This window comes from Caretta caretta, chromosome 8, assembly GCF_965140235.1.
Source record: "Caretta caretta isolate rCarCar2 chromosome 8, rCarCar1.hap1, whole genome shotgun sequence".
Taxonomy (NCBI): domain Eukaryota; kingdom Metazoa; phylum Chordata; order Testudines; family Cheloniidae; genus Caretta; species Caretta caretta.
This window is the reverse complement of record NC_134213.1, coordinates 92,402,311-92,428,507: the sequence shown is the minus strand read 5'-3', so window position 1 is coordinate 92,428,507 and position 26,197 is coordinate 92,402,311. Positions and strand designations below refer to the sequence as shown.

The following is a 26,197-nucleotide window of genomic DNA, read 5'->3' as shown; positions in this document are numbered from 1 at the left end:
TGCATGGCTATTGGTGACAAATTATTCAGCTTGTCTGGAGGACTGCTTAGATTTCTGACTGATACGCCACTGTCACTGTGGTTTACATTGCTCTTCTCTTCCTGTACAATAGCTCCCTCTGCTTGAAAACATCAACGTAATTATAACCTGGAGCAGAATGAGACCCTTGTTTTGTATTTGCCTGATCAGTGATTTTTATGCGAATTCTTTTTTGTTTCATTCACTGATGTTTAATATGTACAGCTATTTAGCTTGCAGCGGGGGCAAGTGAGACATTGGAAAATAATAGTCCTGACTTTTGAAATCTTACCCTGACAAAGTCCATATAAAGTATTGTGCAGGGACTCTGGCCTTTTCCATGTTAGCAACAGAACAAGTTGGTTGGTATATTTTCAACTAAATGAAATTTAATTGAAAAAAGCTGTCTTGTCAAGGCTGAAAAATTTTGGTTTCGATGAAGACTTCATCAAAAGGAGAGAGAGAGAAACTCGGACTATAGGCTGGTGGTTACAGTGCTTGCTTGGAACAAGGGAAACCTCAGGTTTATCTATCAGTGATCTGAGATGAAAATCTCTGCAGAGCAAGGATTTGAACCTGTCTCCCCCACATCCCAGGTCCTAACTGCCAACTTCACCCAGACTCTCTTTTCCTCACCACCCCAAGAAACTTTTGCTAGCATGATTTCCTGACTTAGCTGTGCCAGCCAAACCCTAGTGTAAAAGCAGTTACATCAACTAAGCTGTGCTGTGCTGGTATAGTCTAATGGCTTGTCCACACTACAGAATTAAGTTGACTTTATCTAATTCGACCTCAAGCCCCTGAATTAATGAAGTTGATTGTGCCTGGCCACACCATGCTCATTGTCTCGATGAGTGCATCCTCACTAGCAGCACCTGTATCAATGCACAAAGCAGTGCATCGTGGGTAGCTATCCCAAAGTGCAACTTGCCGCAGTGTGATTTGGGAAGTTTGTGCAATGTCTCATGGGACCAAAACATTGTCACCGGGGAGAATCGGAACATTGCATCGACATCCCATGATGCACTGTGCTCCCTCCCTCATCAACAGCAAACAACGCAGTGGTTTTTGCACCTTAAAACCACCGTGCGTATGCCATAACCCCAGAAGCATGGCGTCTGCTCAGTTGTGCACTCTTGCTGTGAGCATCTCAAACACCTCACGCCCTCTCCTGCAGTATTTCCAGAGCCAAAGTAGGGCCCACCGCATGGAACATAGCGATGTCCTGCAAGCAGCCCTGTTGGAAGCCATTGAAAAAAACAATTCACAGTTGCTGCTGGCAGTCACAGAGCAGCTGTACTCTGTTGAGCACCATTTCTGGTCCTGGGAAACAAGCACTGACTAGTGGGACCGCATCATTTTGCAGGTATGGGATGACAAGCAGTGGCCACGGAACTTTCGAATGCAGAAAGCCACCTTCCAGGAACTTTGTGCAGAGCTTTCCCCTGCTCTGGAGTTCAGCAACACAAAAATGAGAGCTGCTCTGACAGTGGAGAAGTGAGTGGAGATCGCTATTTGGAAGCTTGCAATGCCAGACAGTTACTGGTCAGTGGGGAATCAATTTGGAGTAGGTAAATCAACCTCGGGAGCTGCTGTGCTCCAAGTGTGCAGGGCCATTAATCAATTTCTGCTATGAAGGGTTGTGAGTCTCGGAAATGTGCAGGACATAGTGGATGGTTTTGCCGCGATGGGGTTCCCTAATTGCAGTGGGGCAATAGATGGCGCGCATATCCCCATCTTGGCACCAGACCACCTTGCCAAAGAGTACATAACCCAAAAGGGATACCTTTCAATGGTGTTGCAAGCGCTGGTGGATCACAGGGGGCATTTCACTGACGTCAGTGTAGGATGGTCAGGAAAGGTTCATGATGTGCGCATCTTTAGGAACTCGAGTCTGTTCAAAAAGCTGCAATCCAGGACTTTCTTTCCAGATCACAAAATTAACATTGACGACATTGAGATGCCTATAGTTGTCCTGGGGGACCCAGCCTACCCCTTGCTCCCATGGCTCATGACGCCATACACCAGCTGTCTGGACAGCAGGAGGGAATGGTTCAACTGTTGGCTCAGCAAGTGCAGAATGGTGGTTGAATGTGCCTTTGGTCATTTGAAAGGGCGCTGGAGAAGCCTACTAACAAGGTTGGACCTTCGTGAGGAGAACAATCCCAAGATTATAGCTGTCTGCTGTGTGCCCCATAATATCTGGAAAAAAGGGGGGGAAATTCTCCACAGGGGTGGGCAGTTGAGACCGATTGCATGGTAGCCATTTTTGAGCAGCCAGACACCAGAGCAATAAGAAGAGCACAGCAAGGGGCACTGCGTCGTTTCAATGAGTCACAGTAATGTGAGCTGCATGTCTGTATTGTGCTTTCCCAAACCTTCACCAGGCTTGTATCACTGTCCCTGTAAAGCCAACCCCCCGCCCAAGCCCACTGCTTCTACTCAATAAAGAAGATTTATTTCTTGAATCCATTTGCTTTATGTAACAAACATAAGTAAAGAGGGAGAACAGAGAGAAAAGATAACCTTGGGGAAAAGGGGTGTAAAGTTGGAACGGGAAAGGCATTTTCAGCTGTCTAACATAACACCACATTCCAGACCATCAAAGGTCTGTAAATGGGTGCCTTCTGTTCCTTGTACCCTTCCCTTCCCTTCCCCCCCGATTAAATGAAAGGGCTAATGGACTTTTTGCCCATGGAACACTTTGGGGAGGGTGATTCTGTGCCGGGCAATGCTGGCTGGCTGTTCACCAGGGTCTGCAGAGGGACTCTACCCTCCTGCTTCTGTTCCTGCAGTTCAACCAGATGCCTCAACATATCAGCTTGGTCCCTCATAATCCAAAGCATCTCATCCTGTGCCGCACGCTCTCGTTTCCTGCTCTCCATGTCTAACTTCTCGGACAGTGAAATCCTCCACGCTCTCAGCTCTGTGTCAGCTGTCCCAGAGGCATTCATTAGCTCGGTGAACATATCCTTCTGCATTCTCGTTCTCTTCCTTCTAATCACTGAAAGTCTGCTTTCATGTGTTGACCTGCCGAAGGACACATTTCCAGCTGTCATTCGGGGGGAAAAAATAAAGGTGCCATTGTACTTAATAAAATGTTTCCATAGCAAAGCTGTTTTCATAAAAAACAAAACAAAAAAACCCCTTATTACACTTGATGCAAGCCATAACATAATCAGAATCCATAACTGTTCACTGTGCCGTTTTGCTGCTCCAGCCATGGTGAGTAGCCCCCCCCCCCCCCCCCCGGGTTGTGGGTGACCGCACTTTTAATGAAGTTTATGGCAGGCTCACGTCCGGAGCACAGGTAGCTAGTCGAACAATGGCCCTTCCCCATAGGACCACGGGAAGCTGTTTACGAACAGGGTGGGGGGGAATGTTTTCACTCCCAAATTGCAGAATCTTTCATGTGGGGCCCCAGTCCCCATCAGCTACTTTAAACTACTTGCCGACCTATGCCGAGCACAGTAAAGGCACATTTGCGGCCGCGTGATTTGGCGATCCGGAATGTGGGAGGGCAGGGTGGGTCTACATGCTCTTTTTTTTTTCTTCTGTGTAAGAGCACTTTTAATGATAACTTCCCCCATTTTCCCTAGGCGACTCTATGTGATATCAGTCTCCTGAGGGTAACAGAGGTGGAAAGGAAGGAGATGCTGCAAGTGTCTGGGTATAGACCCGGACCTTATGCTGCGTACTGCAATGATGCCAGCAGAATTAATTAAGGAGTTGCATGGGAAAGTGTCCTACCATGTTGGAAGAAACAAGAATGCCCTGCCCAGAAACCTTCTGCAAAAGATTGCAGAGTACCTCCATGAAAGTTTCCTAGAGATATCCATGGAGGATTCCCAGGCTATCCCTGTCCACATAAACAGTCTTTTCTGGGGGCCACCCTCTGCGTAGCTGGAGTGGCCTCTTGTGAGCAGAGAACTGCAGTCCTCGCTTTTTCTTCACAGTAAACATGCATGTAAACCGTGTGTGTGTGTGTGTGTGTGTGTGTTAAAGTTTAACCGGACTTTCATTGTAACTGTATACTCACCAGAGGTGCCTTCCCTGGCATCGTGGTCGGCCACCATGATGTCCTGCGACCCACAGGGCTCCAGGGTTAAAAATATTTCCTGGCTCTCAGGGAGAATGGATCTACCACTTGCCCATCTCCCATTCTTCTCCTCCCCCTCCTCTTCATCCACTCATATAATCCTCCTTGCTGTTCCTAGACTCTCACACCTGTAAGGTGTCCACATTGCTTGTGGGGGTGCTGGTAGGGTCACCCTCAAGAATCGCATGCAGCTGCTTGTAGAACAAGCATGTGTGGGATTCAGCACCAGAACGACTGTTCGCCTCCCTTGCCTTCTGGTACACTTGGCGAAGTTCTTTTATTTTTACAGGGCACTGCGTTGTGTCCCTTGTGTAGCCCTTCTCCCCCGTTCCACAAACGATTTTTGCATAGATATCCGTGTTTCTTCTGCTGAATCAGAGCTCTGCCTGCACAGACTCTTCTCCCCACACAGTGATGAGATCCACTGTCTCTTGTGCAGAACAGGCTGGAGCGCGTTTGGAGTGTGTAGTCTCCATGATCAGCTGTGCTCAAGATGGCGCGCTCCTAGTGCTGGTCAAACAGGAAATGGGAAATCAGAAGTTCATGGGGCTTTAGCGAGGATGGGCTGTTTTCTGTATATCTGGCTGCAGTGCAGCAAAGTTGAGAATGATCTCCAAAGCGGTCACAGATGAGCATTGTGGGACACCACTTGGAGGCCAATTAAGTCGAATTACACAACGCTGCGTCTGCACTACCTCACAATCGGCCCATGAAAATCAAACTAAGCGCTACACCTCTCGCAGATGTGGATTACAGAAGTAGACATCAGAGGTGACTTAGGCTGACATAAAGGACCTCGCAGTGTAGACACCAACATTAACAGGTCGACTTAAGGCTGCTTCCTTCCACCTAATTCTGTAGTGTAGACCAGTCCTAAGTCAGTTTGGGGAATCAGTGAAAATTATACTGGTATAAGAGCAGTTTTGCTAGTATAAGCTACAACAAATTTTGAAAGTTTCCACAAAACAGAATTGTCGTCCTCTGGTCAGCTCTAATCAAATTGTCTTCACTGCTCTTCTGTTCAAACATGGCTTTGGTAGTAAGAGTGCACAAAGCTTGCTGTGTCTGTTTACTAGAGGCAGGCAGGGCAGTAACCACTGCGGGTTCTACAGAATACAAGTCTCCCAATTCTGGAGATCCTTCTCATTCCGCCGCTTTGTTTTTAGAGAATCTGATGGGTTCCCCCATTCCCCTTCTCTCTAGTGTCAGATGTAACTTGGGGACATGTAATTAAGTCTTTACATAATCTCAGAGGCTTGGCATTTTAAACAAACAACTGTGCATGTTCACACGTACATGCACACACACATCTCTACAGAAGGTTTTCTACCCCAAGACTTCTTGTCAAAGGTGCACTGTGCAGGTCTGAGCAGAAGTAATAGGGTAGTCGAAGCATGCAGGCAACCATGTAGTGAGCAGTGCATCAGAGCCTGGAAAAGAGATTGCTAGACCTGATTACCAGACCCAGTTCATGCAGGGAATGGACTGGTATAGGGAGTGAGAGTCCAGTACTTGGGAAGTGTATAAAACAGAGTCAGTCTTGCAATGGGCTGAAATTAACTTGTTTTACCTTAACCTGATTTAGCTTCAGGCCTATTCCTTTTTTTTTTCTCCTGAACCGATTTACTCATCTCTAATTTCAGTCTTTTGCTGATGTTGCAACCCCCCCACCACCACCTTAAAGCTAGTAAATTGTTGATTTGGAAGATTTGATTTTTGTGTGTGTAACCATATACAAATAAAAACAAAGTTAAAGGAACATTCTTTAAAGTCAAACAGTCAAAAGTTAGGAAGTGCCAAATTTATGGTGGCCTGTGCAGTCTTAATTCTGCCTCCTTGTGCATCCATCCTGTGCACTGAATGAGCTGGGTCCTGTGAAAAACCAGTATGTGTTTGTGTAATATTAGACACAATGCATGCACATAAGGGGTATTCCAAGCACTAGAGAGAGAGCGAATGTGTGCCACAATATTAAAATAAATGATGCCTGGTTTAACAATTATGAAAGGTGTTGAATGTATGTTTTCTGCTACTATATAATGATTAAAATCTTTGGTCATTTTATCTTACTGGATTAGGATGGATTTTCAAATGGGTAGACATTTGACGGAAGTGGTACATTTAGACATAAATCAGAAGGAAAAACAATTGGAAAAATATTCCTAAAAGGAATTAGCATCCCTCAAACCAGTTTATGAATCAATGATCATGGAAATATCTGTAGGTCTATCAAGCACGTGATCTTTCATATTTTAAACTTTCCCATCTTTTCAAGCAGTTGCTTATCTTCATTAAAAATCCTCTCCTAAAACAGTCCTATGTCTTGTTTATTAGCACTGTAAGTGTCTTTCTGTGTATGTAAAGCACCATGTAAATGTATCGTGCTCTATATTACAATAATCTGAGCAAATGTAACTGCTAAATCCTGAACACTTCTGTAAATTGTAAGGATTTTTTTAATATAATGTTCACTGACATGAAGCCTTGAAAATCATATGCATGGACATTGTCTGACTTTTGGTCATAATAGGGTGGACCAGAGGGGTTGTGAAGGAGTCAGCGCTGCTTTTCTATCTGCAGCTTGGCCTGTCCCCTCTTTCACTTGAGAGAGCTGCTTTAGGAAGGCATAAATCAGCTTGCTCCAGAGCCTGGATTTGTTAATCTTCTGAGCATGCTACAGTGCCCATTTTTTCCTCTCTCTGTCTTTCAGGCTGTTAGGGTGGTTATATTCATGGACCGTCCTTTTGTTGTGTGTGTTTGTAACCTATGGGATAGCCCCCCAGCATAAGATTAGTTACTCTTTTGTATATTCAAAATAAATAACACAATGCATTTATTGGGTTTTGTTGGGCCTGCTTTTTCAGGATCCCCTAGATCCAACAAGAACGGCCATTGTGATCAGCTCCCTGGTAGCGGATGGAGTAGCCGAACGCGGGGGTGAACTGTTACCAGGCGACCGCCTGGTTTTTGTAAATGAGAAATATTTGGACAATGCCACTCTAGCAGAGGCGGTAGAAGTGTTGAAATCTGTGCCCCCAGGTACTATTCGCCTTGGCATCTGCAAGCCTTTGGTGGTAAGGACTTTCTTATTTATTCTATGTTTTTTAATTTATTCTATGTTGTCACAACAGTGACACGTACGGGTGTAACGTGTACATAAGCCCCAATTCAACAAAGCATGTTGTTTAAGTCCGTCCCTATTCAAGACATCACTGAAGCAAACGTTTAACTCAAAATATGTGCTTAAGCCCCCAATCAGTAGGACATAAGTACATGCTTGAAGTTAAGAACATAAGTACTGTCCTGAATAGGGATACTTTTTGGATTTGGGACCATACAGCAGACTTGACAACGCTGCTTTATTGTTCATTAATTAAGTTTATTTGTGTAGCGCCATACAATAAGACCCGAGGCCATGAAGTGCTTGCAGTATAAACAGACAAAGAAGCCCTGAAAGAGGAATGTAACAAGGTTTTTGAATTCTTTCCTATTTAAAAAAAAAAAAAAAAAAAGTATGTACTTGCCTATATCCTTATATAGCTTCTTTCCCCTTTGTCTCTTGTTAGGGCTGTCGATTAATCACAGTTAACTCAAAAAATTAATCGTGATTAATCACAGTTTTAATTGTTCTGGTAAACAATAGAATACCAATTGAAATGTATTAAATATTTTGGATGTTTTTCTACATTTTCAAATATATTGATTTCAGTTATAATGCAGACTACAAAGTGTACAGTGTTCACTTTATATTACTTTTATTACAAATATTTGCACTGTAAAAATGACAAACAAAAGAGATTGCATTACAGTACTTGTATGAAGTGAATTGAAAAATACTATCTCTTTATTGTGAAAGTGCAACTTACAAACAGATTTTTTGTTACATAACTGCACTCAAAAACAAAACAATGTAAAACTTTAAGCCTACAAGTCCACTCAGTCCTACTTCTTGTTCAGCCAATCACTAAGACAAACAAGTTTGTTTATAACGCTGCCCGTTTCTTATTTACAGTGTCACCTGAAATTGAGAACAGGCATTCACAAGGCACTTTTGTAGCCGGCATTGCAAGGTATTTACATGTCAGATATGCTAAACATCCATATGTCCTTTTGTGCTTCGGCCACCATTCCAGAGGACATGCTTCCATGCTGATGAGGCTCGTTAAAAAAATGTGTTAGTTAAATTTGTGACTGAACTCCTTGGGGAGAATTGTATGTCTCCTGCTCTGTTTTATCTGCATTCTGCCATATATTTCATGTTATAGCAGTCTCGGATGATGACCCAGCACATGTTGTTAATTTTAAGAACTGTTTCACTGTAGACTTTACAAAACACAAAGAGGGTACCCATGTGAGATTTCTAAAGACAGCTACAACACTTGACCCCAAGGTTTAAAAATCTGAAGTGCCTTCCAAAATCTGAGAGGGACAAGGTGTGGAGCACGCTTTCAGAAGTCTTAAAAGAGCAGCACTCCAATGTGGAAACTACGGCACCCGAACCACCACCAAAAAAAAAAAAAATCAACCTTGTGCTGGTGGCATCTGACTCAGATGATGAAAATGAACATGCATCTGTCCACACTGCTTTGGATTGTTATCGAGTAGAACCCATCATCAGCATGGACTCATGTTCTCTGGAATGTGGTCAAAGCATGAAGGGACATATGAATCTTTAGCGCATCTGGTTCATAAATATCTTGCAATGCCAGCTACAACAGTGCCATGCGAACACCTGTTCTCAATTTCGGGTGACACTGTAAACAAGAAGCGCGCAACATTATCTCCTGCAAATGTAAACCAACTTATTTGTCTGAGCAATTGGCTAAACAAGAAGTAGCACTGAGTGGACTTGTGGACATTAAAGTTTTACATTGTTTTATTCTTAAGGGCAGTTATTTTTTGTACATAATTCTACATTTGTAAGTTCAACTTTCATGATAAAGAGATTGCACTACAGTATTCATATGAGGTGAATTGAAAAATACTAATTTCTTTTGTTATTTACAGTGCAAATATTTGTAATAAAATCAGCACTATACACTTTATATTCTGTGTTGTAATTGAAATCTATATATTTGAAAATGTAGAAAACATCCAAAAATATTTAAATAAATGGTATTCTGTTGTTTAACAGTGTGATTAATTGTGCGATTAATCACAATTTTTTAAATTGTGTAATTAATCAGAATTATTTTTAATTGCTTGACAGCCCTACTTTTATTTTATTTTTTATGTAAACCCATCTTTTTATCTTTTCAATTTATAGTAAAACAAATTCTATTCTCCTTCCCCTTCCTCATTCTCTCCTTCTCCATGGTCCTTTCCTCCCTCTCCCCAACAGCCCCACCTTTTTATTTATTTATTTATTTATTTATTTTAAGAATTTGGGGCTTTTTTACCTTCCTGATGGTGTTTTTAATGCTAACGTATGCTTCAACTGCCTTTATAGGGAGAAAGCAAAGAGGAGGAGAACTTTTGCATTGTGGATCCCAGCACTATTAAAGACAACTCTGCATCTCCAGTAAATGATATTAATTCATCAATAATGCTTGAGGCACCACAGGTATTTGGCTGCTGTTTCATTCTAGTTAAAATAGTTTAGAAGGAATTGAGATTCTAAAAGCCCCCTTTCACCTTCCAAAAACAAGTGTCCTTCAGGAGAGGTGTCAATCCAGGGTTCATTCTGTCTGGTGGGAAAACAGGAGTCTGGGATGAGCTGTGTGTTCTGGTAAACAATCCCTCTCTAAAACAAATTCTAAGATTCAAGGCTTTTTGTGAGCTAATGCTGAATGTGTATGTGACACCTTGCCTACAGAGATACTGGGCTACCTTATTTTCTAACCCATTATGTTAAGATGCATTGTCTTATCTTGAATATGAAAGGTGATATGAAGTAAGAATGTTAGATCTACTGCTAATAGTGATCAATTATTAATTCAAGGGGGGGGGGGGGGAAGGTGTGTAAGCAGGGTTTCTTTAGGAAAAGGCTGTTTGTTATCCCATGGTTGGGGTGCTAACCTAGGATCTGCGAGTCCCTGCTTTGCCACAGACTTCAGGGACATGAGGAGCTGGAGTTTGATACCTTCACTTTGATACAGTAGGACCTTACTTCATATTTTGACTTCAGTGGGCTTCTCATGGAGTAACATACTACTTAATAGCAGTAAAGGTATTGACCTCTGGCCCTAGAGTCTCAAATTCTCCTGCAACACTTCTCTAGCTGTCACGGCTTGTAATGAACCTAATGTGTGTAAAATTGTTTTGTTTTTTGTTTGTTTTTTTTTAAAAAAACCCACCAAAACTGGTCGGTCACTCACCAGTGTTAGTTATTGCCTCAGCCCACCAATCTATCTAATTGCTGTTGTGTCAAGTTGGCACACTTCAAAGAAGCAGCTCTAAAAAGGGTAATGGCAGGCACCCTTTACTGGATTAGTATTTCAGCTGGTGAGATGAGTGGATTGATCTGACTCTGGAGGGTGAGATGTTGGCCTTTTAATTAAAGGATTGTGTGGAATAAGCAAGGGATGCCTTCCTGATTAAACTGATGATGATATGCATGCTTGCGTAGTGGGATGGCAGATAAATCCTCAGAATGTTTTGTTAGATTTATTTAGGCTTTTTCCTGCAGCTCTTAAAAAAATACTGTCTAACAATTCCCATTCCCCAGCTTCCGCCCAGACTTGCTTTTTCCTATCGCTCCAGGAATAGTTGAGTTGCTCCCAACTTTCATTTCTTTATTGTTTTAAAAAAGTCATGTCTGTCTTTGTAAAAATGGTAAATCAGGGCAAGTTTCAAAGTTCCAGTTTAGCTGCTTCTGCTAAAATGTAAAAGCTAACAGATACTCATTTAAAAAACAGAACAGTGGTTGTAATATTAAAATGTGCCTGACGTAAAACACAACGGTAAGAGAGCTTGCAGGAAACACGATGTCAAAATCTATACTCTGTAATGTTTTATGCAGGGTTTTAGAGATGAAACGCTCTTTCAAGAAGAACTTGTTGATGAGCCACTTCTGGATTTGGGGATGCCGTTTCTGCTACCTCAGAATGAAACAGACCATAAGGAGTCCTGGGAAATGCATGAATTCCTTAAGGCTAAAATAGAGGAAATTGGTGAAGAGCGGGAAATGTTAGTGGATGAAGAGTATGATGTGGACCCGGATTATTTTACATATGCCTCATCACATGTAAAGGACACAACTCCACCTGCTGGGAAGAACCTCGTTTCGATTGGAGAATGGGTGAAGCAACTTGAGCCAACTAAAACACCAGATTTAAGATCCCTTATTAGCACAAATGCTAAGCAGTCCCCACATTACCTGTATGATGATGAAGAAATGGTAAGAAATGTTACCCTAGGTTTCAATCCTGCGTCAGGATCAGCTAGTATGGCTCCCTTGTAACTCTACAGAGTCTCAGTGAAGTGGGTAGGAGACCAGCTAGCAGATACTGATGCAGGATTTGGACTTGTTTTCTATCACGATTTTTTTACTCTTGTTTTTTATGGTTAGGTGGATTTTGACATAATTAATTTAGACAAGATCTCTCAGTACATCAAGTAGATACCAATGGACATTATTCTCTTGCACTTAACACATTCTTAAAATCTCAAAATTAAAATGTATTTTCTTGCTGAATATTGATCACCATTTGGCAAATAATTTGCTATGTTGTTAACGCTGCAGAACTAACGATGGCTCCCTTTGGTGACCCTTCGATCTGCGTCTTTGATATAACTTGGCAGGTGTGTCTTCCATCATCTCTTATTGGAGCACAGGAGATTCAAAGCTCTCCTTGCCATCTTCTAACTTCTGTCTCTTGTTTTTCTGCAGTGCTGCGGCACGTCCGTGAAACTGACTGTCATCCTGATCTCTTATCGCACCAGCGCAGAATGTCTTGAGGGCTGCCTGTGCTGCATTGTTAGCTCAAGCTATAGCTCGAGTGTTGCCCCAAAACCCAGCTGCTGTTCAAGCACACACATCTCTAGCTCGAGTTCATTGGTGCTTTAAATTCAAGCTAGCTAGCCAGCCTGTTGGGGGCATGGGTTGAGGCTCGAGTGCTGCTGATGCTGGAGCTAGTAGAGCAGTGGGGACTCAACTACTGTGTGCTGCTAATCCAAGCCCTCTGTGTGGCTCAATTATTTTGCAGCGGGACTGCTGTTACTTAAGCTACTCTAGCTCGAGAGACAATAACTGAGTGGCTAACTTGAGCTAATGTGGCAATGAAGACAAGCCTTAGAGATCTGGATGTTTGTCAGTTCCACTGAGGGCAGCTGCTTTGTAAGACACCGAGTGGAGCAGTACAACAGGAAATGATGAGGGGGAAAGAGATTGTGACAGACAGATAATACTGGGTCTGGGAGGGAGGGAGACAGCATAGGGCACAATATGTGAATGAAAATTTTGCATCCTCTAATACTCTGAGAATTTCTTCCCCTCTGAGTTTGCTTTCTGTTCCTGCATCCCCCTGAAAAGAAAGGGATGAAACCAGTTTTCCGTGCACCTAGTTTGCCAATGCAAGTCAGTTTTATCCTCAGTTTCCAGATGAAGAAATTGAGGTAGAAATATTAAGTGACTTGTTTAGGGCCACAGAGGTTTTAGCAGGGAATAGAACGTTTGGTCTTTCATCTCTTGTAGGCCTGTGCTCTCTATGTAAAGTTGCCAAAATGCAGCTTCTGGTGAATGTGATATTGATGTAAAACTGTGGTTATTCCACATAAGTGTCAGGTGAAAACCCCCTTGCTTCCTCTCTGGGTTGCAAAACAGGTACATAGTATGAAGTTCATTTTGTATTTTAATCACACCTGACATTGTTCACACTCACCACTGATATTGCCTAAATGAGCAATTAAGTTCATAATTATTCAAAAAAATGTTAAGTAGTTATGAAAAATGTGAATGCTGTAAAATCAATGTTTATGTCAAATACTGCTCTATGGGGCAAGGCCAATGCTGTCTAATTTTTAACTTCTCTTTTCTCTCCCATGAAGTATGAAGCCACAATGGAGAACAACTGCCAAACAGCCATATTTGATGATATTGAAATGACTGAGTCCATAGCAAAAAGCAAACTGGATTTAGGTTTGTAAAAGGCTTTTTTTTTAATGCATTGATCTCATTTACAAAATTAACTTTCATTTTGCAATACAGTTTTGTTCATATCTTTCAAACGAGGTAGTAACCACAGTATGAATCATACTCTCTCAAGACGATGGTCTGGCTTTGATGCCTTCCTTTAAAAGGATCCCCTCAACTTCAAAATCCCATGTGTTTCTCTGAAAATATTTACCTACTTATTGTTATAAGTAAGTAATAAGTAAATAATCCTTAGTGACTGTAGCTGAAAGAGACCAGAGAAAATAATGCTACTGTTTCTCAGTTGTTGTTTTTAGCATGTCTGCTATGTGCATTTGACTCTTGTGTTGTCAGTTTCCCCTATATAGTTAGGACTCCATTGGAACTACTTACACTCCATAAGTGTTTGCAGGATTGGGCCCTAAATCACTTTCCATTGTTGGTTGTGAAGGACCTTCACCACTACCTCAGAAATGAAGCAACTTTTACTGCAAGTAAATCTGCATTCAGGTTTTTTTAAAAATTTTTGTTAACCTATATTTGGCAATATTGTAGTCAATAAGAGCCATTAACAATTTTATGATGGGGTGCTGTCCATCATATTTGTGCAATCTCACACTCTCAATGTTTGGACAGAAAGAGTAGACCTTTCTCTCAGTTTGAGCCCCAAACTTTAAAGCTGGCTGGTGTCGTAGATCCAAGATGTTCCCTGGAGAATGGGGGGAGGGATAGCTCAGTGGTTTGAGCATTGGCCTGCTAAACCCAGGGTTGTGAGTTCAATCCTTGAGGGGGCCATTTAGGGATCTAGGGCAAAAATTGGGGATTGGTCCTGATTTGAGCAGGGGGTTGGACTAGATGATCTCCTGAGGTCCCTTCCAACCCTGATATTCTATGAATGGTCTCTGAAAGAGGACATCATCCACCTGATCTCCAGTCATTGGGGCATGCTAACAGTGGACCTGTGTGTAACACAAAAAATGCAAAGTTCATCAGTTCTGCAGCAGGTACCCCGCTCAGAAAGCTGCAGCTCATGATGTGTTCACTACCCTGCCTAGTCTACATGATCCCTTTAGTTTCTCTTATCTTCTGAATGTGGTCCTAGATGGGCATCCACTGGTCCTCAGAGTTCTGGAGAATCCTCAAATGTTCTGGTCTGCAAACCTTACCTTGTCCCAGGGGAGCAACTTTGGGAGGAACTGGTTGAGAATTTGGAAGTGGAAGGCAGCTTAGGTGAAAGTGATCATGAAATGGTAGCGTTCCTATTTCTAAGGAATGGTAGGAGGGAAAACAGCACAATAAAGATAATGGATTTTAAGAAGGCAGACTTTAGCTAACTCAGGGAGTTGGTAGGTAAGATCTCCTGGCAAGCAAGTCTAAGGGGAAAAACAGTTCGATAGTTGGTAGTTTTTCAAAGAGACATTATTAAGGGTACAAGAGCATAGGAAAGATAGGAAATATGGCCAGAGTCCACCCTTGCTTAACCAGGAGACCTTCAGTGATCTGAAACTCAAAAAGAGTCCTACAAAAAGTGGAAACTAGGTCAAATTACAAAGGATGAATATGAACAAATAACACAGTATGTCAGGACAAAATTAGAAAGGCCAAGGCACAAAATAAGATTAAACTAGCTAGAAACATAAAGGGTAACAAGAAAATATTCTACAGATATATTAGGAGCAAGAGGAAGACCAAGGACAACATAGGCCGATTACTCAATGAGAGGGGGGAGACAATAACAGAAAATGTGGAAATGGCAGGAGTGCTAAGTGACCTTCTCCTGTGCGCCCCCCCCCCCCCCAAAAAAAAAAAAAAGGTTAGTAGCGATTCAGTGTCTAACATAGGGAATGCCAGTGAAAATGAGGTAGGATCAGAGGCTAAAACAGGGAAAGAACAAGTTAAAAATTACTTAGAGGAGTTAGATGTCTTCAAGTCACCAGGACCTGATGAAATACAGCCTAGAGTACTCAAGGAACTGACTGCGGAGATATCTGAGCCATTAGCGATTTATCTCTGAAAAGTCATAGAAGACGGGAGAGATTCCAGAGGACTGGAAAAGGGCAAACATAGTGCCCATCAGGAAAAAAAGGGAAATAAGGACAACCTGGACAATTACAGACCAGTCAGCTTAGCTTCAGTACCTAGAAAAATAATGGAGCAATTAATTAAGCAATCAATTTGCAAACACCTAGAAGATCATGAGGTGATAAGTAACAGTCAGCATGGATTTGTCAAGAAAAAATTGTGTCAAAGCAACCTGATAGCTTTCTCTGACAGGGTAAAAGCCCTGTGGATAGGGGGAAGTGATAGATGTGGTATATCTTGACTTTAGTAAGGCTTCGGATACTGTCTCACATGACCTTCTCATAAACAAACTAGGGAAATACAACCTAGATGGAGCTACTATAAGGTGGGTGCATAAATGGAAAACCATTGGAAAACCATTCCCAGAGAGTAGTTATCAGTTCACAGTCAAGCTGGAATGGCGTATTGAGTGGGGTCCCACAGGGATGAGTTCTGCATCTGATTCTGTTCAATATCTTCATCAATGATTTAGCTAGTGGCATAGAGCCCTGGTTCTCAAACAGTGGGTTGGGACTCCAAACTGGGTCGCAACCTCATTTGAATGGGGTTGCCAGGGCCAGCATTAGACTTGCCGGGACCTGGGGCTCAAGCTCCATCCCCATCTGGGGTAGCGGGGCTTGGGCTCTGCCCCCACTCCCCTTCCCTGGGGTGGCAAGGCATGGACAGAGGCCCTTCCCCCCTCATGGTCATAAAGTAACTGTTGTTGGAAGGGGGTTGTGGTGTAATGACGTTTGAGAACCCCTGGCATAGAGAGTACACTTCTAAAGTTTGCAAATGACACCAAACTGGCAGGGGTTGCAAATGCTTTGGAGGATAGGATTAAAATTCAAAATGATCTGGGCAAACTGGGGAAATGATCTGAAATAAATAAGATGAATTTCAATAAGGACAAATGCAAAGTACTCCATTTAGGAAGGAACAATCAGTTATGCACGTACAAAATGGGAAATGACTGTCTAGGAAGGAGTACTGGGGTCAGACTGGATCACAAACTGAATATGAGTGAACAGTACACTGTTGCCAAAAAAAAAAAAATCAACATCATTTTGAGATGTATTAGCAGGAGTGTTGTAAACAAAATGCAAGAAGAAATTCTTCTGCTCTACTCCGCGCTGATTAGGCCTCAGCTGGAGTATTGTGGCCAGTTCTGGATGCCACATTTCAGGAAAGATGTGGACAAATTTGGAGAGTGTCCAGAGTAAAGCAACAAAAATGATTAAAGGTCTAGAAAACATGACCTATAAGGGAAGATTGAAAAAATTGGATCTGTTTAGTCTGAAGAAGAGAAGACATGATAACAGTTTTCAAGTACATGAAAAGTTATTACAAGGAGGAGGGAGAAAAACTGTTCTCCTTAACCAATGAGGATAGGACAAGAAGCAATGGGCTTAAATTGTAGCAAGGGCGGTTTAGGTTGGACATTAGGAAAAGCTTCCTAACTGTCAGGGTGGTTAAATATTGGAATAAATTTCCCAGGGAGGTTGTGGAATCTCCATCATTGGAGATTTTTAAGAGCAGGTTAGATAAACACCTGTCAAGGATGGTCTAGATAATACTTAGTCCCGCCATGAGTGCAGGGGACTGGACTAGAATACCTTGAGAGGTCTCTTCCAGTCCTATGATTCCCTAAATGGGTGGAGTTTCCAAATAAGGATCCAGTTGGTACTCTTTGTAGATAATGAATGAACAGAAGAGTAAATTATAACATTGTGATGGACACCACTGGCAGGGCTTAATGTTTTACAGGCAGTTTCCATTAAGCCACCATGTCAGGACAAGGGATAGCCACAGATCATGAGAAATGAGAGGTAGTGAACACCCTGAAAAGCTCAAGGTGCTCCCTAAAAAAATAATTTAAATAGCATTTTCTTAATAATTTAATCTTTGGGACTGAGCTGGTGACATTTAATTATTTTCACCACTATTCCATGATTTGTGATGTCTCTGTAAGGCCAAAATCATGATTTTCCTTAAAATTGATGGTAAAATACTGCTCTGTCTTCTATCAGTGTAAGTAATTTATTGGTCAGTCTGGGAAAACACTCAGTGGCTGGGTGAAGGAGATTGATTTTTTTGTTTTGTTTTGTTATGCCACCCCCCTTTCCAGCAGAGAGAACTGTGTGGACAGACTCTCTCTTGCTCTTACACAGAGTCTATGAAATGAAAAATGAATGATATCTCCCTTGATTTCAGTGGGATTCCAGGCAGGCACAGGCATCTGTCTGCATGGTTCTCTTTGCAGGATGGAGGCCTGTATTTCTAAGCTCACTTCTCAATGTATCCTATTACAAGGAGCAGCTCTCATTTCAGTCCTCTAGCATTCTCTGTTGTCTCTGAAAATTATTTACACCAGAAATATAGAATTGCTGAACTGAGGTTATATTATTTATGCAGCAGGAGTGAGTCCCCAGCAGCATTTTAAGTTTCCTGCATGAATGGTTGTTCTGTGTCCCTCGTTGAGTCTTAGTTAAAGAATATTTAGATAAGTTAATGTATTCAAGTCAGCAGGCCTGATGAAATTAATTCTAGGGTACTTAAGGAAGTATCTGAAGCAATCTTTCAACAGTTAGCAATTATCTTTGAGAACTCCAGGAGGATAGGTGTGGTCCCACAGGTCTGAAGAAGGGCAAAGATAGTATTGGTATTTAAAAGTGGAACAAAGAGGACCCATGGTGTTGACCAGTCAGCCTAACTTTGGTACCTGGAGAAATATTGGAACAAATTATTTAATCATCAATTTGTGTGCAGCTAGAGGATAATAGGATTATAAGGAATAGCCATTGTGAATTTGTCAAGAACAAATCATGCCAAACCAACCTAATTTCCTCCTTTGACCAGGTTACTGGCCTTGTGGATATGTGGGAAGCTGTAGATGTGCTATATCTCGATTTTAATAGGGCTTTTGACACATTTTCACATGACATTCTCATAAACAAACTAGGGAAAGGTACTCCAGATTAAATTGCTGTAGGTGGTGCACAACTGATGGAAAGACCGTTCTCAGAGTAGTTATTAATGATTGGCTATCAAACTGGAAGGGCATATTTAGTGGGGTCACACAGTGCTGGGTCTGATATTAATTCAGAATTTTCATTAGTGACTTGGATAATGAGGGAGAGATTATTCTTATCAAGCTTGCAGATGATGCTAAACCAGGAGTGTTTGCAAGCACTTTTGAGGACAAAATTAGAATTCAAAACTATCGCGACGCGTTAGAGAATTGTTCTGAAATTAACAAGATGATATTCAATAAAGGCAAATGCAAAGTACTTCACTTAAGAAGGAAAAATCAAATGCACATCTACAAAATGGAGAATAAGTGGCTAGGCAGTAGTATTGCTGCACAGGATCTGAGGGTTCTAGTAGATCACAATTTGAATATGAGCCAACTATGTGATGCAGTTTTGACAAAGGATAATATCATCCACAGGAGTGTCATATGTAAAACACAGGGTAATTGTCCCACTCCACTCGTCACTGGGAAGGCCTCAGCTGGAATTCTGGGTCCAATTTTGGGTGCCATACGTTTGGAAAGATGTGGATTAATTGGAGAGAGTCAAGAGGAGAGTTAAAAAACAAAAACAGTAAAAGGTTTACAAAACCTGACCTGTGAGGAAAGGTTAAAAAAAAAAAACTAGGCATGTTTAACCTTGAGAAAAGAAGATTGCAGTGGGACCTGACAATAGCTTTCAAATATGCTAAGGGCTATTATAAAGAGAACAGTGATCAATTGTTCTCTATAGCCACTGAAGGTAGGATAAGAAGTAACAGGCTTAATCTGCATCAAGGGAGGTTAGGTTAGATTATTAGGAAAAACTTTCGAACTATAAAGGGTAATTAAACTCTGAAAGAGGCTTCCAAGGGAGGTTGTGGAACTCCGATCATTGGAGGTTTTTAAGAACAGGTTAGAAAAGCACATGTCAGGGATGTTATAGGTTTACTTAGTCCTGCCTAAATGCTGGGAGGCTGGATTTGATGCAGGGCTGGCCTTACCATGAGGCGAACTGAGGCGGCCGCCTCAGATGCCAGACTGTGGGGGGAGGGGGAGCCACTAGGACCCAGAGTGTAGAAAATTGTGTCTGCTGCTGGTGCATATGTATTCTCTCTGCTCTAGATGCACAGAGATGGTGGAGTGCTGTGCTGGGGGAAGGAGGGCACAAGAGACATAACAGGCAGGGAGAAAAGGTGAGAGGGAATAACAGAAAGCAGCAGGAGCTGCAGGGAGAGAGAGGAGGAGGAGCCTCTTACGTACCTCTCTATCACCCCAGGAGCCTGGACTGATTAACACCAGCTTCTCAGGGAGCTTCCTGTTTCCTGCTGCTTCCCTGAACCCATCTGAGGAGAACAGGCAGTCAACTGAAGTAGTAGGAGCCAGTTAGACCCCTATGATGCTATTATCGTCCTCACTCAGGCCCTGCTACCAGCCTGCTTATTTGTTCCCTTCAACTGAGTGTTGAGAGCTCCTATAGCTGGCACAGGACAGCAGTCATGAGTGAAAGAAGAAAACGCCCCTCTGGGGCAGCATTCAGAAAAAAAAAAAAAGAAAGCAAAGGAAGCTTTTCTATCTAAGCAGAAAGGAGCTCTCCTGAGATACATAGACACAAATGTTCATGCTGAGCCTTCCTGCCCCATTGAGGATGTGAGTGGTGAGGAGATGCCTGATATTTCAGTTAATCAGAGTGCAGGTGACCTGGCAGCTACTTCAGCATCCATATTTCCATCTCAAATGGATGTAACCATGCACATTCCTGAAGAAAAGTGTAGATCAGAGAAGAGTGTGGTGGAGGTGCAAGAAACAGCTGCTGCTGAGTTTAGTTTCTAAAGTCTGGATGATCCAGGACTATATCTGGAGGAATGGAACAACTGGACAAAGCAAAGTCATACCTACAGTCTTACCGGTCAGATGAGGGATTTCAAAACGTTCTGAAGAGTGCACAGAAGTTGGCAGAGGAACTTCACACTGAAGCTATTTTCCCAACCATTGAAGAATACGAGAGTCACCGAAGAAGACGACATTTTCATTACGAAGCACGGATAATCCCATAAGAGACCCCAAACAACAATTTGAAGTTGAATTTTTTAACCAGGTGCTAGATTGTGCAATACAGTCAGTTGAAGAACGGTTCATGCAGCTCAAGGAACACAGCAGTATATTTGGGATGTTGTATGATATTCCAAAACTCCTCACTATACCTGAAGACCTATGCCAGCAATGCAGGGCACTAGAGAGAGTGTTGACACATGATGACATGCGTGATATTGATGTGAGTGATTTAGCTGATGAACTGAAAGCCCTTTCAAGATACATTTCAGCAGGATCAACTTCAAAGGCTGTTCTGGAATATATGTGCACAAATAAGATGACCACCCTCTTTCCAAAAGCTTTTGTTGCTCTGTGCATACTTCTAACACTTCCTGTAACAGTTGCCAGTGGAGAACACAACTTTTCCAAGCTGAAGTTAATAAAAACACATCTACGCTCCACAATGACATGGGAGAGGCTGGTCAGCCTTGCAACCGTCTCAACCGTCTCATGAACTGGCCCAGACTGTGGACCTTCAGCAGAAAGCAGTTCAAATCTTTGCAACCAAGAAGACACGGAAAGCACCACTTTGATTATTCAAACAGATAAAAATGCCAATGTTTACTATGCAGACAAGAAAAGTTACATTTGCTATTCAGGCGTTTGAAAGTAAAGTGTTACTTAAAATTTTTGAACAAGGCATTTTAAGTTGTTAGTTCTCGTTTATTGGGGTAGGTAGCAGAGCCGTACCATGAGAGGAGTAGAACAGGAAAAAGGCAGAATTTAGACCTTTCAAAATTTTGGCCCAAGCAAGGGGACATGGGGGTGTCATTTGAGCGCCCCACCTCAGATGCCAAAATGTTGTGGGCCGTCCCTGATTTGATGGCCTCTCCAGGTTCCTTCCAGCCCTACATTTCTATGATTCAAGTCACACATTACATTCCACATTTGGGCCTCAGTTGAGAGGTATGCTTCCAAGTATAGTAGTTTCTAGACACTGTTAATAATGAAAAGGACAATAGATATAGAGACCTTTACATCTAGCCATTTTACCATTCAGGTACGAGGCTTCAGAATGACTCAAAAAGACATAAGTTAGTTTACCTTGAAGCAGCTGAAAGGGATGAACAAAAGATGGAGGATTACATTCTTTCCAGGAACCAGGAAACTGGGAGAGCTGTCATTTCTACTCAGCTTGCAGTAGTGTTGTCCAGGTATGGAGGAAGTGCATGATTTACACTTACTTCTTTTCTATTTTCCTCTTGCTTTAAGTTAGCTGATTAGTGGAGCAGAAAGTTTTGATGAACTGAATGTAACTTTAATCCATAGAAGTCAAATCTTTGACCCTTGCACAAGCTAGAGTAAACTGAATTTTGCAGGTGATCTCTGCAGTAGCCAAATGGCCTGAACTCTCACCACCCAGGCTGCAGAGCACTAACAGATCTGTATCACGTTGGCTACAGCCCCTGCGCTTCTCCTTGGTAGAGGTTTTGGCCAGTGGATCTGTCTCATCAGACCTGTTGACCATGTCTTAGGCCTTCCCCTGACCCACCTCTAACCTTCTCTCTGAGGTGTTGCAATGAAATCTGCTGCAGTGCATGTGGAGTCTTTGCCCCACCTTTCACCATTCTGCTCCCCCTTTGCAGTGTAACTGTGGCAGTTTGGGCCCTCTGCATCTGCAGAGAATGCGTGGAGAGGGCTCTCGTTCTGTAGGAGCACCTACCAGTGCTGCTTTCTCTTGGGGACATGCAAGTGGAATCTCCTGTTGGGGAAGCCTGGGCTATTCTTTGAATAGATGAATCACATGTGGTATAGCAATATAATTACATCCCACTCTTGGGGATAAAATGGCATGCTCAGGATCTGCTCACATTACATCTCATTTGGCTTTAGGAAGAGTTTGACTTGCCAGTAGACTAGACTGCTTTTTATGGCTTGTAGTGCACAATTCATGTCATTTATAGCATATTAGCTAATGTTTATAGTCTAAAGAGTCCTATAGAACCAGTAATAAGATGCACAAGTTTAAGCCATTACACAAAAGTTTTTAAATTTGCTTTTCCCCCACCTTATTTGGCTTATGTTGCAACCTTAACTGTGTTTGAACCTATATATATATATATATTTTAAAGTATGGGCATCTAGTCTCCTGTATAGCATTTTTTATTTAAACATGAATATGATAGAATGTATTGTGTGCTATGGCAGAAGTGTCAAAGCCTGTGTGAGTGTGTGTCGCATGGATGCAATGGTGGGTTTTTTTTTTCCCAATTAGTGAATTACCTGAACGAGAAGAAGGAGAAGGAGAAGAAACTCCAAACTTCAGTCATTGGGGACCACCCCGAAAGTATGTTGATATAATTACATTATTTTTTTTTAAGAGACATTTGAAGCCTTGGGGGCTCCAGGAGTTATTACACTCCTTACTGTAGACTTTTCTTACATATGTGTGACTGTTTTCATGGCCCTTTTATTTTAGAGTGCTCTAGAATAGTGTTAAGGTAGTTAGATGCTCTGGGCTTTATTAAATACTGTAAACGTTAACAGATGTTCAGTGGAGAAGGATTATATATTCTGTGTATATGACTAATTTTAGAAAGCTGCCAGCTTTGTGTTGCAGTTGAGTTGAAAGTTCTCGTTCAGCTCTTCGCTACTGGTTTGAAACGTTACACATAAGAATTCCACTGTCAGGTACATGGGTTACTCTGCTAATCTTAGTGTCATAACTCTGAATTAACACAAAATTTGGTCCAATAGTGTTTGACTTTCAAGCTACCTAAAAATATTTCTAATCTACATACTAGATAGCAAAGTGAAATAATTCCTTTGATATCTCTCTTTCCAGTCAGTGTATGTTATATATCTTTAACAAAAGAAAGGCCATTTGTCAGTTAAGAAGGCCTTGTCAAAGTTATTTCACTTTGTTTTGAGAGACAAGTTTGAAGAGGGAATGGGGGAACAGAGATAAAGCAATTTAAAATACAATTGACAGTATTGTGTAATTCTGAACTATTTGCATAATGTTGCATGACAACAGTTTTATTATCAGAACAGTTTATTTTATTTCTGACGTTGAAATACGGTGGAAATTGTGAATACTTTAATATTTACCTTGAGAAAGGTAACTGCCCTCCAGATAAATGTATATGCCAATTGATCAGATGCGTTTTCTCTTACAGAAAGAATTGGTTACTTTAGCTTTATTTTGTACTGTCTCAAACACATTGGCTGCCTGCAGTACAAAGGTCACGTAACAAGGTGTGATTCAGGGTTAGGCATAATACAAACCTAAAACTTCAGCACAAGTAGAAGCCTAATGTATGTGACCTCAGACATATGACAAACAACTCTAAGATAGTTGCAGGAATTCTTTTTGACCTCTCACTAGTACATTCAGCCAACTGAATATCAATTGAAGTTTTCTGTATTGAAACACTTAATATTAACAAATTAGTATCGCCAGGTTGGTGCAATCTGTTCTCAGTAGAAGCCCACCACTCCAGCATTTGCTTTGAGTGATAGAGCTCAACTTTGTTTGTCTTGGTACCTATTTTTTACACAGACTTTCTCTGAAGGGAAAGGTTGTAGGAGGGGAAGCAAGTTGGTTTGGTGATAGTTTTGTTGGGTTATATTTATTCACTGATGAGGTGGTTTTTTTTATTGCTCTTACTGTGAGCTCACCTGGAGACTAGCAACAGGTGCTTCTTTTAAACATTATTGCTAGTAAATTGATGAAACCTGAAAAACTATGTTAGATTCTTGGAATATTAAATATTATATATTTAAATCTTTTAATAGTTATACAATTATGTGGCCACTGCTTGCATTTTACAGTGTTGAAGTCTTCAGAGAACCTCACATGTCTCTTGGAATCAGTATTGTTGGTGGACAAACTATTATAAAGCGCCTAAAGAATGGAGAGGAACTTAAAGGTATCTTTATCAAACAAGTGTTGGAAGACAGCCCAGTTGGAAGAACAAAAGCCCTAAAAACTGGGGATAAAATACTTCAGGTAAATGCAGATAAATTTCCTGTTTATGTTTTAAAAAGAGAGCATAGCTTGAGAGCGGTCTAGAAAAAACTGGGAATTAAGCATTGAATATATTGTGAATTTGATTTTACTCCTCAGAGTGCATTGTTCTATCTCTTTTTTAAAAAAGGTCTTGACTATTGATTGCTTCTGTTAGCATCCTATTGTACTATTTCAGAGAAGTTAAATAGGCACTGATTTTAAAAGTGATGTTTTCTGAAATAAAACAAATAGAAATCCTGCTTTTCACACCATTTTTCATGAGCCATTCAATTGAAGAATGTAAGTTATTCTGGAATAGTTGTATGATTTGAGTGGTTCATTCTTCATGCAAGTTTTGTGGCATTTTTAGAGAGTATTCATTGTACAGGCTAGTTACATATTACTTTTGGAGTCCGTCATGTTGGCAGGTGCCTCATTCTTTGAGAGGGGACAGTAATTTTCATAGGTGCCATTATAATTGGACACCATGTTGCAATTTGTTGGATACCATGTTGTGGTTCTTCACTCTCCCCTGAAACTGCTGTGACAACGTGATTCACTAGGTCTGATGCGCTGCCTTGAAGATAGGTGGAGCATTGTGGGGCTTTTTCTCTGTAGTCTTGCTGACTAGGTCCACTGATGGTCCCCTTTTGCCTTGGCCTCTGGCCAGGTCATTTTTTGCCTCACCCTTTTCTGGGTAAACCACTGTTGTCACCCAAGAGTCCCAGGACCTCACAACAGATTGACAGTCCATATCCAGACTCAAAAATCCTCCCAGCCCTTTGTCTGAGGACTTCCCACTAATCTTCCCAGTGAGGCTGTAGAGGAACCCTGTCCCTCCCTCTGCTCAGGGTTCCAGTCCAGAGACCCTTGTAACAAGGAGTTAAGGTCTGTCTGGTCCGATCTGTTGCTTCTTCCCTGGTTTATTTTCCACATTGGCTTGCCATCTCCTCAGGGAACTCGGATTTTCAATGCAGTGGGGGCCCAGCCCCAGGGTTAAACTCATAGTTCCAGTCCTCCAAAGCAATAAAGGAAATGCAACTAAATTAACAGGAATAAAGAGCAGCACCAGCTTCTCTTTCCTGTCAGGATCCTGGTCGTCTGTCCTATTGCTCTGTGGTTGCAGGCAAACAAAGGTAACTTGACTCTGCTGTGCTCCTTTCTGGGAGCTGAGGATGAGAGGTCTGTAATGTTCCACTGTAAGAAAACTGACTGTCCTTTTTGTGTCTGCTGCCTTCCTGAAGTGATGTGCTTTGAGAGTTGCTTCAAAACATAACTAGCTTATGCTTAGGTAAATTGAACATTTGTGTGATACCAAGCATTCTCTGATTTTATCTGAAAATAGTCTTTGGTAAAATACAGCATGTGCCTTTAATTGTGAGCACCTGAATACTATACCTTTGCCTTGCTTGTTCCTCAAAGTGTTGAAGAAATATACTTTATGTAGTGTTTTTTAAAGTATTTTTCTACCCTATGAAACCTTTTGTTGACTTCCTCTGTTGTGCTAAGCTTCACTGTCAATAAATGCATGTAAATCTCTTTTAGTAATTTATGAAAAAGACAGATTGTCTAATAATGAAGATACACTCCATTTGTTAGGTGTCTGGAGTAGACTTACAAAATGCCACGCACGAGGAAGCAGTGGAAGCTATCAAGAATGCAGGAAATCCTGTTGTTTTTGTTGTTCAGAGTTTGTCTAGTACCCCAAGAGTAAGTTACCCTTTTTTCCTTTCCTTTGTTTTTTCAAAACTTAATTCCCTTTTAATATGCCTTTTATTTGAAACATGGCCAAACTTCTTTCAGCAAGATTTGGCCATAACCACAGTTTCCAGTCAGAGACCATATGGTTACTTCTTGGGACAGATTCTGGTCTAAATTACTCCAATGTAA

General features: G+C 41.6%; 1 protein-coding gene across 6 annotated transcripts in view; it reads left to right on the top strand.

The window, feature by feature from the left end:
* Window positions 1-26,197, top strand: part of PATJ (PATJ crumbs cell polarity complex component) — a 211,293-nt gene that overhangs the window by 68,924 nt on the left and 116,172 nt on the right. For all 6 annotated transcript variants that reach the window (XM_048861224.2, XM_048861229.2, XM_048861225.2 and 3 more), the window contains 8 exons: window positions 6,982-7,191; window positions 9,567-9,680; window positions 11,079-11,456; window positions 13,106-13,196; window positions 21,356-21,509; window positions 22,571-22,642; window positions 24,130-24,307; window positions 25,907-26,017. In XM_048861224.2, the coding sequence (XP_048717181.2) occupies window positions 6,982-7,191; window positions 9,567-9,680; window positions 11,079-11,456; window positions 13,106-13,196; window positions 21,356-21,509; window positions 22,571-22,642; window positions 24,130-24,307; window positions 25,907-26,017 (1,308 nt within the window). The remainder of the gene's footprint in view (window positions 1-6,981; window positions 7,192-9,566; window positions 9,681-11,078; window positions 11,457-13,105; window positions 13,197-21,355; window positions 21,510-22,570; window positions 22,643-24,129; window positions 24,308-25,906; window positions 26,018-26,197) is intronic.